We start from the raw sequence: 20,846 nt of genomic DNA, 5'->3' as shown, positions 1-20,846 counted from the left end.
TACAGTGTTGCCAGATTGTGCAGATAACCGGACTTAGAGAATTAGCGAGTTGGCCAGTTTTTTGGTCCCACGTCGCAATCGGCGCGGACTTAGCCTCTGAAGCGGCCGGCCGCCGGTCGAGTTTCATGTCAAAGAGTGTACAAGACCCAAGGGAAAATAATAAGAGTGAACGACCAAGAACGAAGCGCTTGGGTTAAAATGGGTGTAAGACAGGGACGTAGTCTTTCGCCGCTATTGTTCAACCTGTACATCGAAGAAGCAATGATGGAAATAAAAGAAAGGTTCAGGAGTGGGATTAAAATTCAAGATTCAATTATAAGAATCGCTGATCATATTGCCGTCCTGAGGGAAAGAGAAGAAGAACTGCATGATTTGCTGAATGGAATGAACAGTATAATAAGTACAGAATATTGATTGAAAGTAAATCGAAGAAAGACGAAGGCACTGAGATGTAGCAGAAATGTGAACAGCGAGAAACTTAACATCAGGATTGATGGTTACGAAGTAGATGAAGTTAAGGAATTCTACTTCCTAGGCAGCAAGGTGGACATCAAAAGCAGACTAGCACTGGCAAAAACAGCATTCTTGGCCAAGAGAAATCTACCAGTATCTAACATAGCTCTTAATTTGGGGAAGGAATTTCTCATAATGTATGTTCGGAGCTCAGCATTGTATGGTAGTGAAACATGGACTGTGGGAAAACCGAAACAGAAGAAAATCGAAGCATTTGAAATGTGGTGCTACAGAGCAATGTTGAAAATATGTTGGATTCATGAGATAAGGAATGACGAGGTTCTGCGCAGAATCGGAGAGCAAATGAACACGTGGAAAATTCTGACAAGGAGAATGGACAGCAGGGAATGACTTCCATGGTACTAGAGGGAGTTTTAGAGCACAAAAACTGTAGAGCAAGACAGAGATTGGAATACATCCAACAAATAATCGAGTACGTAGTTTGGAAGTGTTACTCTGAAATGAAAAGATTGGCACAGGAGAGGAATTCGTGGCTGGTCGCATCAAACCAGTCACAAGACAGATGAATATATTATGTGATCAAAAGTATCCGGACACCCCCAAAAACATACGTCTTTCATATTAGGTAAATTGTGCTGCCACCTACCGCCAGGTACTCCATGTCAGCGACCTCAGTATTCATTAGACATCGTGAGAGAGCAGAATGGGGCGCTCTGCGGAACTCACGGGCTTCGAACGCGTCAGGTGATTGGATGTCACTTGTGTCATACGTCTGTACGCGAGATTTCCACACTCCTAAATATCCCTAGGTCCAACGGCTTCCGATGTGATAGTGTAGTGGAAACGTGAAGGGCCACGTACAGCACCAAAGTGCACAGGCCGACCTCGTCTGTTGACTGACAGAGATCGCCGACAGTTGAAGAGGGTCGCAATATGTAATAGGCAGACGCCTATTCATACCATCAAACATGAATTCCAAACTGCATAAGGATCCACTGCAAGTACTATGACAGTTACGCGGGAGGTGAGAAAACTTGGATTTCTTGGTCGAGCGTCCGCTCATAAGCCACACGTCACGTCGGTAAATGACAACGACGCCTCGCTTGGTATAAGGAGCGCAACAATTGTACAATTGAACAGTGGAAAAACTTGTGTGAAGTGATGAATCACGGTACACAATGTGACGATCCGATGGCAGGGTGGGCATAAGGCGAAAGCATGGTAAACGTCATTTGCCAGCGTCTGTAGTGCCAAAAGTAAAATTTGGAGGCGGTGCTGTTATGGTGTGGTCGTGTTTTTGATGGAAGGGGCTTGCACCCCTTGTTATTTTGCGTGGAACCATCACAGCACAGGCCTACACCGATGTTTTAAGCACCTTCTTGATTCCCACTCTTGAGGAGCAATTTGGGGATGGCGATTGCATCTGTCAACACGTTCGAACACCTGTTCATAATGAACGGCCTGTGGCGGAGTGGTTACACGACAGTAACATCCCTGTAATGGGCTGGCCTACATTGAGTCCTGTCCTGAATACTATAGAACACCTTTGGGATGTTTTGACGACCGACACAGATACCTCTCCTCAGTGGAGCACTGAAGAATGTGCTGCCATTCCCCAAGAGACCGACCTGCACTAGATTGAACGTCTGCCTACGAGAGTGGAAGCTGTCATCACGGCTAAGGGTTGACCAAGACCATGTTGATTCCACCATTACCGATGGGGGTCATTTACAGCCAGGGGTCCGGATACGTTTAATCACATAGCGTATATGTTGTCGTTGTAGTCTTCAGTCAAGAGACTGGTTTGATTCAGCTCTCCACGTTACTCCATTCCGTGAAGCTTATCCATCTCCGATTAACTACTGCAACCTACATCCTTTTGAATCTGTTTAGTGTATTCATACCTTGGTCTTTCTCTTCGAATTTAACCCTCTGCGCTTCCCTCCAATATTAAATTGATGATCCTTTGATGCCTCAGAACGTGCCCTACCAACCGACCCCTTCTTCTAGTCAAGTTGTGCAACACATTCCTCTTCTCCCCAATTCTGTTCAGTATTTCCTCATTAGTTACATGATCTACCCATCTAAGCTTCAGAATTCTTCTGTAGCACCACATTTCGAAAGCTTTCATTCTCTTCTTGTCTAAATTGTTTATCGTCCATGTTTCACTTCCATATATGGCTACACTCCATACAAATACTTTCAGAAAAGATTTCCTGACACTTAAATCTATAATCGATGTTAACAAACTTCTCTTCTTCAGAAACGCTTTCGTTACCATTGGCATTTATATCCTCCCTACGTCGACCATCATCAGTTATTTTGCTCCCTAAACAGCAAAACTCACTTACTACTTTAAGGGTCTCATTTCCTAATCTAATTCCCTCAGCATCACCTGATTTAATTCGACGAAAATTACATTGTCCTTGTTTTGCTTTTGTTGATGTTCATCTTATGTCCTCCTTTCAAGACATTATATATATATATATATATATATATATATATATATATATATATATATATATATATACTGGCCATTAAAATTGCTAGACCACGAAGATGACGTGCTAAAGACACGAAATTTAGCCGACAGGAAGAAGATGCTGTGATATGCCAATCATTAGCTTTTCAGAGCATTCACACAAGGTTGGCGTCGGTGGCGACACCTACAACGTGCTGACGAGGAAAGTTTCCAACCGTTTTCTCACACGCAAACAGCAGTTGACCGGCGTTGCCTGGTGAAACGTTGTTGTGATGCCTCGTGTAAGGAGGAGAAATGCGTACCGTCACGTTTCCGACTTTGATAAAGGTCGGATTGTAGCCTATCGCGATTGCGGTTTATCGTATCGCGACATTGCTACTCGCGTTGGTCGAGATCCAATGACTGTTAGCAGAATATGGAATCGGTGGGTTCAGTAGGGTAATACGGAACGCCGTGCTGGATCCCAACGGCCTCGTACCACTAGCAGTCGAGATGACAGGCATCTTATCGGCATGGCTGTAACGGATCGTGCAGCCACGTCTCAATCCCTGAGTTAACAGATCGGGACGTTTGCAAGACAACAACCATCTGCAAGAACAGTTCGACGACATTTGCAGCAGCATGGACTATCAGCTCGGAGATCATGGCTGCGGCTACCCTTGACGCTGCATCACAGACAGGAGCGCCTGCGATGGTGTACTCAACGACGAAACTGGGTGCACCAACGGCAAAACGTCATTTAGTCGGGTGAATCGAAGTGATGTTTACAGTATCGCGATGGTCGCATCCGACATTGCGGTGAACGCACATTGGAAGCGTGTATTCGTCATCGCCATACTGGCGTATCACCCGGGGTGATTGTATTGGGTGCCATTCGTTACACGTCTCGGTCACCTCTTGTTCGCATTGATGGCACTTTGAACAGTGGGCCTTACGTTTCAGATGTGTTACGACCCGTGGCTCTACCCTTCATTCGATCCCTGCGAAACCCTACATTTCAGCAGGATAATGCACGACCGCATGTTGCAGGTCCTGTGCGGGCCTTTCAGGATACAGAAAATGTTCGACTGCTGCCCTGGTCAGCACATTCTCCAGATCTCTCACCAATTGAAAACGTCTGATCAATGGTGGCCGAGCAACTGGCTCGTCACAATACGCTCTTGATGGACTGTGGTATCGTGTTGAAACTGCATAGGCAGCTGTACCTGTGCACACCATCCAAGCTCTGTTTGACTCAATGCTCAGGCGTATCAAGGCCGTTATTACGGCCAGAGGTGGTTGTTCTGGGTACTGAGTTCACAGGGTCTATGCACCCAAATTGCGTGAAAATGTAATGACATGTCAGTTCTAGCATAATATATTTGTCCAATGAATACCCGTTTATCATCTGCATTTCTTCTTGGTGTAGCAATTTTAATGGCCGGTAGTATATATAAAGTGTACGTCCTTCCGAATGGTCATTAGCGTATCCCGTAAAAATCTGAAGTAACCGATCAAGATCTTTTCGAAATTCTTGATAATAACGTTCCCGTTTCATATTTACACATTATTTATACATTATTTAATTTAAAAATAGGTTCATAAATACATGAACATGTTTGCATGCAACATTATCAAAACCTCAAACGAATCGGCCAACTACGTTTTGAGTTTTGCGAGCGCCAACATATGCAATAAGATTACGTTGTATGATGTGTGAGTAAATATGCTCATGTTTTGCTGATTTATGAGTGTGCTGAAGAATAGTGTCACTATTCTTTGGAGTGTGGTGCAGCATACAAGAAAAGTTATTTGTCCTGCCATAATAATATTTCACTTCCTTTAAGGCCTCCCGTTGCTACTACTTTCACAATACGACGTAGGATCTTGTCATCTGTGTGGTAAAGTTGACTACGAAAACAAAGCTTATAGAAGGAAGTCTTCTCTTTAAAGCGCATTAATTGCTAACTTTATTACTAAATTTCTCTGTCATGCATATCTAATAAAAGGAGTTTCATATCTTTCAAACAGTACATAGGTGTAATCTCCAAATAAGTAAATATGACTGCATTAATAGTTTCATTATTACGGTACCGCAATGCTCCCCTGTCAATCATTCTTGTATCTTCATCGTTTTTATAACCCAAGTTTAACGCTTCATCATTTCTACAACCGCTTTAGCATAATATTCCTATAAAAAGTCAGGGTCCATATCTGCATGGATGGAAGTTGTTCTTCACTGAAATCCACTACATATTCAAGGTTCGATGGTGTTAGTACCGTAACATCTGATTCATGGTCACTTCCAACTGAATCTAAATCTGTGGCCTGCTGTAGATAACATTTTCAAAGATAACAGAGTCTGAATTCTTAACGTGGATTCAATTTCAATTACTTGTCGCACATACCAAATACTGAGATCCTGTCATTCTTCTGTATTTTGTAAAACTAGCTTCTAGATCATCTGTCTGAACCTTTCCTGCCAAAACAACTTTAGATTTCAACTGTTCCGTGCAGTACTTGGTAAACACAAGCAGAGTGTGAGTAGTGTGAGACATAGTGGAATGTAGGTCACTGGATAATCTACGTGTACGATTAGCAAAATGTTTCCAAACATCTAACCAGGATAAAAACTTATAAAAATTTCAAGTTTTTATCATATTCATTTGAAATTGGTTTCTGGAACTGATCCTTGAAACGAACAGCTCTGTCAGAAAAGATTAAAAATATTTTGATCAAAGTACCCAGAACCCATGCAAGCATCGGCATATCCATGGTCTTATCTGAAAACGTTCTGAGTCGGTTCCGAACCGAAGAGAAAGGTCATAGTCTCACTGAAGTGATAGTTTGCATGCGGTGTGCTCTAGAGAAACAAACAGATGCATATTATCCTGATAGGAGGTGTACCGATGATCCTCTTTAATCCTGTGTAAACATCCCCCAAGCGAAAATACACCTGTCACTAGTCCGAACGCTACCCTGTTGATTAACGGGATACACTGCCTCATTTGCTTTCCGGCATGTCCGTTGTCTATTGTCGAAGCGTGGCTAAGTGTACCCAAACTTATGACTCCAGGCGAATTTCCCATGCTTCAAACATCATGTTTATCTTCGTACCCCGTGACAGTCGATGAGCAGTAATACATGTGTGGCCTGGTTCTTCTCGATGGCACAGTGGCTGCGTAGTGGTCCAGTATTGGTCTGCAGCACTGGCCGTCTATGTACTGTTATAACCCGCAATATCCCCCCTGTCATCAACACGTAGCCCACAGCAGTTCACTATGGAGGTGGCAGTTTGCCCCGAATCAGGGAACTCAGGATTCACCCAGCCTCGGGGCATACTACGAATATATGAACACATTGGACTACCAAATGCAGAAGTTCTAGGAGCTGCGTACAATACCCGAAAAAATGTCGATGACGAAGCCGACTACCTAGCTGCTTCCAACTTCCATGATGAACGGAAGAAGGAGAGGGGACAAATTTGAATCCAGTAACAATATTTTCTCGGGCTTTCAGGCATATAAAATGGTTAGATAATCTCTAAGCCAAAACAAAACCAATCTCAATGAAGGAATTATCCGAACGGCATGGAAATCGAACGAAATGCATTTATGCGGACGAACTATTTCAGAAAAATTGGATGATTTACTGGAGAGAAAGAGCTCACAATTTGAGTTAGACAATAACGACTTGGTCCACATCTGTCCTTTATTGATAGAGTTGTTGGATGTCCTCCCGAGGCATATCGTGCCAAATTATGTCCAATTGGCACGTTAGATCGTCAGAATCCTGAGATGGTTGGAGAGCACTCTCCACAATGCCCTAAACGTTCTAAATTGTGCTGACCAAGATGGGGTTTGGCGAGCACGGAGAATAGCTGCAGAAACTCTCACCGTGTATCGGCGCGCGTTATCTCGCTGAAATGTAAGCCCAAGATGTCTTGCCATGAAAGTCAACAAAACGGGGGGGAAGGGGCGGGAGAGAATATCTTTGACGTACCGTTGTGCACCCCGGATGACGACCAAAGGAGTCATGCTATGACATGAAATGGCACCCGTGCTATCAGTTCTTTTTGTCGGACCATACGGCAGGTGACAATCAGGTTGATACCCCACTGCAGCTCAGGGTGTCTCTAGACACATAACGCCCCAGTCGGCGACCGTTTCTACTACTTGTCTCCTTGCTTGCCAAACCATACCTTGGCCAGCAAGTACGCAGAGTTTCTCCCCAGGCGAGAACGTCTGGAGCATTATCGATAGGGCCCCCCAACCACTTCGGGATTTTGACAATCTAACGCGTCAATTGGACAGAATATAGCACGCTATTCCTTAGGACATTCATTGATTTTGCCTATCACTGCCAAGCAGAATAACTGTTTGCGCAAATGCCACAGGTAGACTAAAGCGTTATTGGCTTTCTCAATCTGTGAAGCCTTTCTCTTGAATAAATCATCCAATTTATGTGAAATTGTACTCATTTGTTTGTCTGTATTTCTTCGCTTTCTGTCTTAAAGTATATGTACGAGCATTCGGACGAGTGCTACTCGATCAGTGTCAAGTCTTGACTGTCGTAAGATTGCTCCCGGCGTCGTTATAAAGGATGATTCGCTGATGATGTTACAGACTTTCAGGGACGACTGAGAGGGTAAAGGCGTCAGTTCGGGGTGGGGGCGGGGCTGGTCCAGAAACAAGGGAGTGGAATGTTATAAATGAAAATCATTCTGGTACTCTGATAGTGAGGTGCATTTAGCTCTACTGTTGTTGCTAAGACTGAGGGAGGCAACTTCGGAGGTGGTAGTACGGACCAAAATAAGAAAAAAATGTCTAATAATTATCTGCTCTCAAATTCCTACCGAAAGAGCTACGAGCACTTGGTCATCTTCACAACTGTGGAACACATCTCTTCAACTGAACAAGTCCACGTAGTTCTTCAGGTACGCATTGTAGAGCCCTTATTTGCTGGACGATTTTTTCCTTGCTTTAGTCCATACTACGCCACTCGAAAAAAACCAGAAGAAGAGATGTATTTCGCAGTAGCGAAGATGAACAAGTGCTCATAGCTCTTCAGGTATGCATTTTAGAGCCCACATTTACTGTCACTTCTTTCTTGTTTTGGTACATACTGAATAAGTGCCCATGGTTCTTAAGGTATGTATTTTAGAGTCCATATTTACTGAATTTCAGTTTCTTTGTTTTAGGTCGTATTACCTCCTCCAAAAATGGTTCAAATGGCTCTGAGAACTATAGGACTTAACATCTGAGGTCATCAGTCCCCCTAGAAATTAAACCTAACTAAGGACATCACACACATCCATGCCCGAGGCAGGATTCGAACCTGCAAGCGTAGCAGTCGCAAGATTCCGGACTGAAGCGGCTAGAACCGCTCGGCTACCGCGGCCGGCCACTACCTCCTCCAAAAATATAAAACCAAAGAGATTGCAGGTGAATAGATGTGTTTCAGAGTATCGAAGATGAATACCTGATCATAGTATTTCAGTGTCCATAGGGTTTTAGAGTCAATAATTATTAGTCTTTTCTTCTTATTTTAGTCCGAAGTATGCAAATTGGTGCATTTACCCTCCTCCATCATCCCTGAATGTTTGTAACATCATTAGGGAATCACCCATTATAGCCATGCTGCTGGTCGTGTTTAGTCCAGGCACATAAGGTAATGGTTTCGTTGTGCATCCTCCTCATCCGCTTCAATCTTCCAATGACATAGAACGTCAAAAATGCAACATAAGCCGGCCCCTGAAGAGGCATCAAATCTCCTGAGTCTTTAAGCATCCAGCAAAAATTTGAGAACTCATGAGGTCTTTGGGTGGTGTAGGCCTCAGAACACTCGGAATGTAAAAATAGCGTTTGGGTGTGGGCAAATTGTGCACTTTAAACAGCACTGTACAGTACACAAGAGGTGGTTTCGCATGAGGTATCCCGAGAAAACAGTAGTAGTAGAAAATACTCCTGAAAATGGATACCAAATTGCTTTCTTCGAGATTCCATAATAAAAAGAAAGATGATTTCTGTGATAGCGTAATAAAGGAAGCGATAGAGATAGAAATATCTGACAACACCCTCAATAATGCCGGCGGCTTTCAGGTAAGAACAGCTTTGTACCCGGACATCGCAAGATTGAAGCGGGCGTGTCACGGCGTGCAAAGAGAACGTTACCTTGTATCACCCTGGAGTTGGCACCAACAACATCACAGGCAATATTAGGACTATACGGGGCGAATCACCTAAAATTTGCACCGCAGATATTGCGTAAATGGAAAGTGCTATTGATATGCAGTTTTCACAGAATGGTTTCGTAATCAGGGGCTCGTATTATTACCCAGTAAATAGGTTTTAATAACTCTTAGAAAATGTGTGTTTTGTGCAGACATATATATATATTTGTTTAAATGGAACAATGTGTATTGATATTAACAAACTAAAAGTAGGATGAATTAGAATGTCAGTGGTGTTTGCTGCATGAGTCTAGCGCGAGTCCTTTAAGAAATAACGTATTCTGAAAGGTTTCCACACTGACACTTGTTTGTGCCATTGAACCTGCCTAGTTACTAGGTACGATGTTGCTATGTTTGATTACAGTGCGCTCGTGTGTGTTCCTTAACTACATTTCGACTTGCTAGGCAGTTAGTGTATGGCAGTCCAAGCAGTAGGTCGTCAGTGGATGATGCAGAAGAAGCAGACACGTTCATGGTGTATGAAAATGTAGGAAGAATGTAGTTCGTTCTTACACAGTGCAAGATAGCCCAATAGACGTCTGCAGTTATTTATGAACCTCTTTAACCAGTTACGTGAAGGTGGTAGCGTAACACCCAGACAACGAAACAGAAGGTACAGTAACAAGTACCGACAGAACAGGGGGAAATTAATGTTTTCGCTGCTGTTGCAGCTAATTTGCGCGTCATCTCCTGCGCAGTCGCACGAAGAAGTGAGATGGGTCAGCAAGTGTTCTACGCATCCTTCATCGACATAGCTTCCATCCCTATCACATCTCTCTCCGAGAAGAGCTACATGGAAACGATTATGAGAACCGTGATACATGGACATTAAGACAGGATATTCCTGATGTATCATGTACCTTGTTTATTGATAAAGTCATATTCACCAATCATGGCCAGGTAAACCGCCGAAATATGCACTATTGGTCTGTTAACAATTCCTGTCAGCTTACCTAGGTAGAGCATCAGCGTTCATGGAGCGTAAACGTGTGGTCTGTGATAGTGAACCGTCTGTTCATAGGCCCGTGTTTCATAGACGGAACACTGAACGCGCACAAATATCACAGCCTCCTAACAGACCATCTTCCACGGATGCTAGAAGACGTTCCTCTGCAGAATAAGAGGAATGATGGCTGTCCAGCCCACAGTGCACGAATTACTACAGCATGTCTTCACAAATTGTTTTCAAATCATTGGACTGGACATGGAGGACCTGCACCTTGGGCAGCCTATTCCCCAGATTTGATGCCTGTAGAATTTTTCTGTGGAAAAAGCTGAAAGACGCTGTCTAAAATGACATAACGAACTACAAAACCGATTATATGCAACTATGTATTACTGCAACCAGGTTGGACATCTCCGCTGAAATGCCATGTGCAGCAGTCGTTGCCACTAGTCATTTTGAACACAACCTGTGATGGTGAGTTGTCTCGTTACTGGTCACAATCTACATAACTAGTGTATGTACTTCTGGGTTTCTTTACGTGTGCTACCGCAGGTATTGTACAAGTGTTAGGTGCACAAACTTTTCAAAATACTGTATCTTGTAAAGGACTCACACTATAATTCTGCAACAAACTGTAAAGGATGAGCCAGTTGGTTGGAAAAGTTTAATTTATTTTATTAGCTCTCAGAGCAGAGTGTCTTTTCCATTACAGTCAAGCTCCCAGAGCACAGTGTTTTTTTTTTTCCATTACGGCCAAGCCACGGCCGGCAGTGTTGGCTGCCTGTAAATTCTTTCATCCCACGGTCTAGCAACAGGAAGTCAGCACTGAGGAAGAGCACCTTGACCATGCACCTCCCTCATGTGCTGAAGAGGGTACGCTATGCAGAGGCACCGCTGAGCATGCGCCGCTCTGCAAAGTTGCATGCCGCCCACACGGCTTCCTCGGTGCAGATCAGTCAGGGTGGAGGAAGCTGCGTGGTGCATCGAATACACCCGGCCACCCGTTGCTGGGGCCGCGCTCTTGCTCTCCCGCGAGTCTGACACATACCCGGTAGCAGCGAAGATCTTCCCGCTGCTCCCGGTGCTGCGGCACTGTGGACTTAGTTTTTGCAGACACCAACCTTCGGCATACTTTACCTTCTGGCTCACCCTCACCTCCCTTGGTCCAACAATGTATTCCCTGTAGCGTAGCTTTTACCAATAAATGGCCATACAAAAGAAACTTTGTCGTGCTCTTTCCAAAACGCCCACCGCCGCCCCATCCACCCATCCACCCACCCTGTACAAAACACCACTACTTTTAGTGTGTTAATGTTTACAGGCATTGTTCCATTTAAAAAAGTGTATGTTTGCACAAAAAATACACTTTCTATGTATTATTAATATCCTTTGAGTGGCTAATAGTACGAGTCCCTGATTTGGCTGGCTAATAGTACGAGTCCCTGACCACCAATCCATTCTGTGAAAAGCGCAAATCAGTAGCATTTTTCATTTCCGCAACATTTGCAGTGCAGCTTTTAGGTGATTCACCTCTGGGACCTCAAACGAAATTTTAGCCATATCACCTCGGAAACATGAAATTGTAAATTGGATTTAATATGTCGTCGATGTCGAGATCCTTAGAAAAAAAAACACTGATCAGGTATAAGAAACAGTGCCCTGGAAGCCTGCAGAACCAACAACTCGCCACCCTTGGAGCCCACAGCAGAAAAATATGCGGGCTGGTGCAGTGTGCGGTGTAAGACTGGCGAGAGGACGGGTGTTGACAGAAGCCGACGATTTTCATGTAAGACGAGGATCAATTGTCCATAGCGTTTTTATTCCATTTCATTTTATGAACGCCGCAATTATATTGGTAGACTTTCAGTGTTTTAACCTCATGAGCCAAGTTTTACAACCTGATGAGGAGAGCTTTGTCTCTCGAAACGCATTATTGAGCTGCATGTAGGACACAAATCTAGTTGAATGCTACAGTTTATCACCGTTGAAACATAACAACCGTTATCTCACATCCTTAAAATGGATATTACTACATACAAAGACAATTTTCGTCGAAATACCACCTAAAGCAGACGAATAATTAACTTGGAATCATCAGCTTCATTTCAAGATCTGCGAAAACGAGTACAGGCAGTCAATGTTGACGCAGCAACTTGGTATTCAGCCAAGGCGTAAAATGCAGCTGTTGCAGAGCCCTTCGTGATGAACTGAAACGAAAAGCAAGCTCTCACAGGCACAAAATTATGTTCTAAGTATTCTCTATATTATAAAATTAAATGTTAATTTCTTTTGCAAAAAATTCAAACTTGACTGTACCTTCAAATGGGGTGAAGTTGACCACTGCAGTGAAGTTGACCGACAAGTTCAAAAACTATTTTATGTTCAATAACTCTTGAACTGCGATGGAAAATCATTTATTTTAGTTATACATTTACTGTTCGGAAGTTCTTAACTCATGGCAATAGCTAAATGTATAGTATTCCCAACCTCTACATGAATACTATGTTCTTCTTCTTTCTTTAACTTTTTTAATGAGCAAAAACTTTAAATCGTGCAATTAGCCAAGACAACTCATCTCTCTCGGCCTTTCGTGTGTCATACATTGACCTACCAGAACGATAGCTAGAACTATGACAAAAGCTAATTATTATACTTACCTATTTATATACACATAAATAAGACTTTAATAATTCTTGGTGGAGTGAGTTGGACCGCCTTTTCTCGAGCGGTTCGCTTACGAAAATTAGTGAATACGGCAAGAATGTGAGCTAATGAACACAGTAGCAGTTTGACGCAGTGGATACAGAAAACGTTAGCTATAACAGACTTGTGGTGGAGTGAGGAGGTCATTGTTGCAAGTGTATTTCAGCAAATGAGTTTGTGACGCAGGCCGCAGTTCTGTTTGTTGCGACATTCAGTTGAGACCGTAACAGTTATCAGTGTAAGAACGCCGCATGTGTAACACGTAAGTCGGGTGAATTGAAGACATATTGCCTCGACGTTGTAGAACTGTGTCTCGCACACATTTTAAATGGAGAAATGGGCCAGTTGAGTGTATAAAATTCCAAAACGAATCCTGATAAACAGGGTTCGTGGGTATCATGGTAAAAAACGAGATGGTCAGCCAGCTTTAGTGCTAAAGAAGACGAGTGTGTGTTTCATCCGAATTTCATAAAGCAAATTTATGATCACATTTTGTCTCAAACTTCTTTTGTGGGCCACCCTGAAATTAGTCTTCTTCCTTTTCTTGTGCCTTTGTCAAACATTTTCGCAGGGTCGGCAGGGTTATTGTCAGATTTGTCATGGTTAATTGAAGGGGTGGCCGGATGCCCTTCCTATCGCCACCGTGTTACGCGAATGATGATGACGGTGGTGAAATGGTGAGGGCAACACAAACACCCTGTCCACGGGCCGAGAAAAATCCCCAACCCGGCCGGGAATCGAACCGGGCATCCCGTGATCCAAAGACTGCGGACTTCACCCTGGAATTAGTATTAAAATTTAAATAATGTGCCAAATTTATTCTTAAATAACTGATACGTTTTCACAACAGTTAAAGTCACCCTAGAGTTATGAACGATCCCCAAGATCACATAATCGATCATCGGTCAACTTCATCCCTAGATGAAATCTAAAATCTGTAAGAGCGTAAGGTAAGAAATATCAAAAATTTTATTACTACAGCTCAGTGCCCATACTCTGAAAGAAAAACCAATATATTAATTTTATTAGTTTCAGAAATATTCCAATTTAAACTCCAAAATCGGCCAACTTAGCCTGATTTGACTGTACAACGTTTGTTGTTCCTGCAGTTAACAAAGTCCATACCTGGTTCACAATCTTTCTGTATCAATCAATTTAACTTTCCTGCTAAGTTTTATATCCACAACTATTGTAAACTATTTAAAGCAATTCCCAAAATTTATCACACCATGATTTCCAGCATGGTAACGGTATCCAAATTTGATGTGACGAAATCTGGTGTCCTGTATTACACACTATATTTTCTGCCCTATTTCTGATTTACCTGCGTAGTAAACAAACTTGACAGTTCATGAATACTTATGTTGTTACTCACGCACATGTTCGGTCAGTTGGTTACGCTCGCGACGGGAAAGTCGGGTGATATGCTGTTGAATCTCTGGTTCGTTGAAATCATTTTATTTAGGCCTACTAGTAATGATGCTAAAAGTCAATGATACATAATATCACTAAGGTACTAAATTTTCTCCGTTTTCGTAGTTAGGAAAGTGCTTTGGCTTTGGGAAAGAATACTAGGTCAATATAGGAGTCAAACAATGAATCAAATCCACACAATCAGTTGTGTGACATTGGATTGTGAAATTATTCCTTATTTAACAGAGTTAAATAACATTATATATTAGACTAGATAAAAAAGTCAGAACACACACGGGTGATGGAAAGGACTGGAGAAGTCTAAGAAAAGGGGCAGACGAGACTTACAGTACGGGATGAGAAGGAAACACTGATTGTTGGGGACTTCATTGGACGATATTTGGAAACCTGAGAGCTTAAACGTGGAAAACAGAGTAATATGCAGACAGAAATTACTGATTAAATATCATGCATGAGTTAATAAGAGTGAAAAGCTAAGTGCATTGTGCGTAACAGAGGTGGGAAGGGGAGGTGAAAAATTGACAGGAAAGGTAATGAAAGATGTAGAAAACTAAAACGGAGTGAAGCGAAGAGTAGTTATAGTAAAGGAATACTGAAACGGAAGAAATTAACGTAACTTCAGGCCAGGTAGGTGGTGAGAACCAAGAACATGTTGTGGTGCTAGTTTCCACCTGCGGAGTTCTGAAAAAATGGTGTCTGGGGGAAGAATCCAGATGGCGCATGTGGTGAAACAGGTGGTGAGGTCACAAATATCATCTTGTAGAGCATGCTCTGCAACAGGAAATTGCAAGTTGCCAGTATACACCCTCCGCCTATGCCCATTCAACCTAATAGATAATTTGGTGTTAGTCATGCCGATGTAGAAGGCTGAACAGTGTTTACATAACAGCTGGTATATGAGATGTGTCGTTTCCCTTTATTAGCATACGTTTTGCCAGATACAGAGCTGGTATAGGTCGTGGTAGTATTTTGTCAATAACTAATTGATTTCGTTGTTTTATATATATATATATATATATATATATATATATATATATATAAGACTAGCTTACGTCAGCACATGCATACGTGATCAGTTCGGCTTCTAAAAAAGAGGTTGAGAACCCGTTTTTTCACTCTATGTGGTGACGATGCTTACCTATAGAGGGTCTGATGACTGCGGCGGGCAACCCAGCGGCATGCACCCGCACCGTGTCCTCGGCGATGGCCTTGGTGAACGCATATGTGTTGGGCCAATCTCCCATAATCCTGCAACACACCACACATATCCCCACATATGGCTGGCTACCACATCTCAGATACATCTGTGGGTCCCCAACTGTTTGGGGCATAATTATCCTGCTGTGTTTATAATTTTCTCGTCATTTTACTTCAACTAATACAGTGGTGCTCAATATTTTAGAACGAGAGTAGCTTCCACAGGATGTGTGATCACTACGGACGGCGTTGCATGTTCTGACACGTGCTACCATGCTGCTCACAAGGTTGATGAGGAGTTCTTGTGGTAGGCCGTTCCATTCCCCCACCAGAGAGCTTTTCACTTGCTGGATAGTCGTTGGTGCTTGTGGACGTGCTGCAAAATGTCGTCCTACCACATACCGCAGGTGCTCGATGGGATTTACATCGGAGAACGTGTAGGCGAGTACATTGGCTGCATATCCTGTCCTTCCAAGGGCTCCTTCACTTACGCAGTTCCATAGTGTATCGCACTGTCATCCATAACAATGAAATCAGGTCCGAATGCACCTCTGACAAGATACTCAATGGGAAGGAGAATTTTGTCACAATAACGTGTGAGTGTGCCGTCTTCAAAGATTTGGAGGTCAGTACGCCCATATAACATTATGCCTAACCACACTGTAACACCTGGGCCACCAACATTATCGTGTTCGACAATCTTCCTGGGTGCATGCGGTGCTCCCACCTCTCACCATATGATGGTAGATAATGCACAAGGAAACATTGCTGAACATGAGGCATGACGACTTATCAGTGACCATCACCACAGAAATCAGCGTTTTTCAAAAATGCGATGCACAGGTCTATGTTCACACACCTAAGTAGGGAAAACAAGAATGTGGAAATGAAATCCGTAGACAAATAGCGATATAAAATGCTTCTGACGCTCGTTTGATAAATTGATTGGATTTAGCAGTTAGGTATGGTAAACAGCAAAATGATAATAAGCCACGCAAAAATAGAGTCATGCCGTATTGGTCGACTATCTCATACAAATTAGCGTGGTTGTTTGACAAGAAAGGGATTAAAATTGCTTTCAAGACGGACAACAATTTACGACAGAGTCTGAAGCATAAAATCGACGCAGATGAGAAGTTGATGAGGAAATCGGGAGTGCATGAAGTAAAATGTCGACATTGTGAAGCGAGATACACTACTGGCCATTAAAATTGCTACACCACGAAGATGACGTGCTACAGACGCGAAATTTAACCGACAGCAAGAAGATGCTGTGATATGCAAATGATTAACTTTTCAGAGCATTCACACAAGGTTGGCGCCGGTGGCGACACCTACAACGTACTGACATGAGTAAAGTTTCCAACCGATTTCTCATACGTAAAAAGCCGTTGACCGGCGTTGCCTGGTGAAACGTTGTTGTGATGCCTCGTGTAAGGAGGAGAATTGCGTACAATCACGTTTACAACTTTGATAAAGATCGGATTGTAGCCTATTGCGATTGCGGTTTATAGTATCGTGACATTGCTGCTCGCATTGGTCGCGATCCAATGACTATTAGCAGAATATGGAATCGGTGGGTTCAGGAGTGTAATACAGAACGCTGTGGATCCCAACGGCCTAGCATCACTAGCAGTCGAGATGACGGGCTTCTTATCCGCATGACTGTAACGGATCGTGCAGTCACGTCTCGATCCCTGAGTCAACAGATGGGTACGTTTGCAAGACAACAACCATCTGCACGAACAGTTCGACGACGGTTGCAGCAGCATGGACTATCAGCTCGGAGACCATGGCTACGGTTACCCTTGATGCTGCATCACAGATAGGAGGGCCTGCGATGGTGTACCCAACGACGAAACTGGGTGCACGAATGGCAAAACGTCATTTTTTCGGATGAATCCAGGTTCTGTTTACAGCATCATGATGGTCGCACTCGTGTTTAGCGATATGGCGGTGAACGCACATTGTAAGCGTGTATTCGTCATCGTCATACTGGCGTATCACCCGGCGTGATGGTATGGGGTGCCATTGGTTACACGTCTCAGTCACCTCTTGTTCGCATTACCGGCACTTTGAACAGTGGACATTACATTTCAGATGTGTTACGACCCGTGACTCTGCCCTTCATTCGATCCCTGCGTAACCCTACATTTCAGCAGGATAATGCACGACCGCATGTTGCAGGTCCTGTACTGGCCTTTCTGGATAAAGAAAATGTTCGACTGCTGTCCTGGCGAGCACATTCTCCAGATCCCTCATCATCTGGTCAATGGTGGCCGAGCAACTGGCTCGTCACAATACGCCAGTCACTAGTCTCGATGAACTGTGGTATCGTGTTGAAGCTGCATTTGCAGCTGTACCTGTACACGCCATCCAAGCTCTGTTTGACTCAATGCTCAGGCGTATCAAGGCCGTTATTACGACCAGAGGTGGTTGTTCTGGGTACTGATTTCTCAGGATCTATGCACCCAAATTGCGTGAAAATGTAACCACATGTCAGTTCTAGCATAATACATTTGTCCAATGAATACTCGTTTATCATCTGCGTTTCTTCTTGGTGTAGCAATTTTAATGGCCAGTAGTGTATGTGCGGCAGACGGGACGGAATTGTAAAGTTAGATTTAATGAGTATGATAATGGAGAGAACGGCTCGTCAGTTGTAGCAAAGCATCTTGAGAAAGAGCAGCAATCGTTGAAGGATATAACGGAAAGCATGAGGGCGTTGCACGTTGAAGAAAAAGGGTCGTTGTTATCAAATTTTGAAGAGATAAAGTTTTATTGTGCCTTGAAACAGGAGTGTGTCGGCGATCTCAGGGCAGAAGTGTCTAAAGGGCATTTCTGGGCACACTTTAGCGATATCCTCCTTATGGCTATGTGCGCCGCCATATTGGCGGATGACCTTGAACGAGTTTCGCTCGGCCGCCGCTAGAGCTCGGAGGATCGCGCTAAAGTTTTAACTAAGCGCGATCCGCTGGAAAGGGTCTGCTTCCGGCCGCCATACTGGATTTTTTGCGCGCGACTTCCTGCCGCGCCCAGTGTGGCGGCGCTTATCAGTGGGAACTTCAGCAGTACAGGCAGCTGCACGCTCATTCGACTCGAGGGAGCCGCACTGAGCACACAGCCATGCCGTACAGGAGGAGAAGATATACAAGAAGATCAAGAATGCCTGTGTACAAGACTGTGGATACATTTACTCTTACTCCTAATAATGTAGCACAAGAAGAGCTACTAAATGGACCTATTACTTTTGTAGGAGCTAAGATTAATTTTTCTTGTACAACTACAGAGGTTGTATAATTACTATTAAAAACAGTCTTGACCACAATTTATTTAATAAGGTGACCGGTTTCGACCACTACTGTGGTCATCTTCAGACCATTGAGTAGGAACCTCTTTGTTGGAGAATCACTACTAGTGATTCTCCAACAAAGAGGTTCCTACTCAATGGTCTGAAGATGACCACAGTAGTGGTCGAAACCAGTCACCTTATTAAATAAATTGTGGTCAAGACTGTTTTTAATAGTAATTATTTATAAGACATTGATCACTGCTGTTCCCATAATGCATTCAAAAGTAATACAGAGGTTGTAGCTGGTAATAGTTGGTTAACTATTGCTATTGTAAGTTGTGACGAGGCCTAACGGCATACATTTTTTTGTTTAAGGTAAGCTATAACTCAGGACGTCTATAATCCAGATATGTCTAGCGGTATAAGGAGGATTGTTTTATGTGGGTTCCTTGTTTTGAACACTTGAAAAAATAGGATAGTGCTGTTCCAAAACCTGTTGTAACAATAATCACACGATTAAGAATTGGGCAGAATATCTTGAATATTGCTTGTTCATGTATATTTTAGACTGTGTGAGAGCTGTGCCCAGAGAGATTAATTCCTGCGGAAAATCAGAGGAAAGGACAGTTGAAGAAAGGTAGAAGGAGAAGGCAGAAAAAAAGAGGGTTAGCATGAGATTTTCTGAACGTCGAATATATGAAGCGTGGACATCTGAACGACTCAGGTACTAACAGTAACCGGAGAAGGTGTATAATGGTATAGTAAAGAATGTGTGTTCCCCAGTGGTCAAAGTTGTTGAGATTCTGAAAGCGATTTATGAACATAGAGGAGCTGATGTGCAAGCTTTAAATGACGAATAATATGGATTTTAGTGTATCACAGTGAGTAATGACTGATTACTAAACCACAAAACACTTTTAATTCCTTTATTGCCCTTTTGTTTGGTAAAAGTAGGAAGAATAGTGATCCATTACGACTGAAATTCAGCGATTGTGGGTAAATTTTAAATATTACTCTCACCTGGATATTGCTTCCTACGCTGCCTCGAATTTATCTGTCCTTTTCAAAAACTCCGTTGATACAAGCCAATTTGTCGCACAAGAGCGTCAATAATTATTTTAGTGTATATTCACATAAAATCAAGAAATGCTCAATGGGATCTTAGCAAAATCAGCCTTGGTAGATGCTGCAGCATCACTCACTGTCTTTGTATGCCAAGAGGCAGACAACTTGTTTGCAAATATCTTTTTCCATCATAAAACATTAACAGCAAAAGTGGGCAAAACAGTGTCATGAGTCGTAGAATGCCCTTAAACATGGTTTAAGGGCATTCATCTCCAGTTGTTGTTATTGCTGTTGTGTAGTTCTGATCTTCAGCCCTAAAACTCCAGTCCTCCATGCTATTATATCCTGAGTAAGCCTCTACATCTGCGAATAACAACTGCAATATACATCCTCCTGTATCTGTTTACTGTATTCATCTCTTGGTCTCTCTCTACGATTTTTAAGCCCCGCCCCTCCCCACACACACCCTTACCTCCAATATTAAACTGATGATACTTTTAAGCCTCAATATGTGTCCTGCCATCGACACATTCTTTTAGTCAACCTGTTTCCTTTTTCCCCAGTTACATTCAGAACTTCCTCATTAGTAACGTGATCTACCCATCTAGTAACACATTTCAAAAGTTTGTTTCTCTCCTTACCTGAATTGTTTATCGGCCATGTTTCACTTCCATACAAGTTTGTACTCCAGAAAAATACCTACAGAAAAAAACTTTCTGAAACTTAAATCTGTATTCAATGTTAACAAATTTCTCTTATCGAGAAACGTTTTCCTTGCCATTGCCATTCTACATTTTATATCCTCTCTACTTCGGCAATAATTAGCTATTTTACTGCCCAAATAGCAAAACTCACCCACTACTTTTAGTGTCTAGCTTCCTCATCTAATTCCCTCACCATCGCCTGAATTAATTCGACTCCAATCCATCAGTATTATTTTGCTTTTGTTGACATTCATCTTATTTTTTCCTCTCAGGACATTATCCACTTCGTTAAATTGCTATTCGAAGTCCTTTTCTATCTTTAACAGGATCACAATGTC

The 20,846-nt window shown here is 42.8% G+C and overlaps 1 protein-coding gene across 1 annotated transcript in view; it reads right to left on the bottom strand.

Moving 5' to 3' along the window:
- Nucleotides 1-20,846, bottom strand: part of LOC124711690 (fatty acyl-CoA reductase wat-like) — a 247,649-nt gene that overhangs the window by 102,926 nt on the left and 123,877 nt on the right. Inside the window, exon 5 of the mRNA XM_047241889.1 lies at nt 15,389-15,498. Coding sequence (XP_047097845.1) covers nt 15,389-15,498 — 110 coding nt within the window. The remainder of the gene's footprint in view (nt 1-15,388; nt 15,499-20,846) is intronic.

Source organism: Schistocerca piceifrons, chromosome 8, assembly GCF_021461385.2.
Source record: "Schistocerca piceifrons isolate TAMUIC-IGC-003096 chromosome 8, iqSchPice1.1, whole genome shotgun sequence".
Lineage (NCBI taxonomy): Eukaryota > Metazoa > Arthropoda > Insecta > Orthoptera > Acrididae > Schistocerca > Schistocerca piceifrons.
This window is presented reverse-complemented; position numbering and strand designations above follow the sequence as displayed.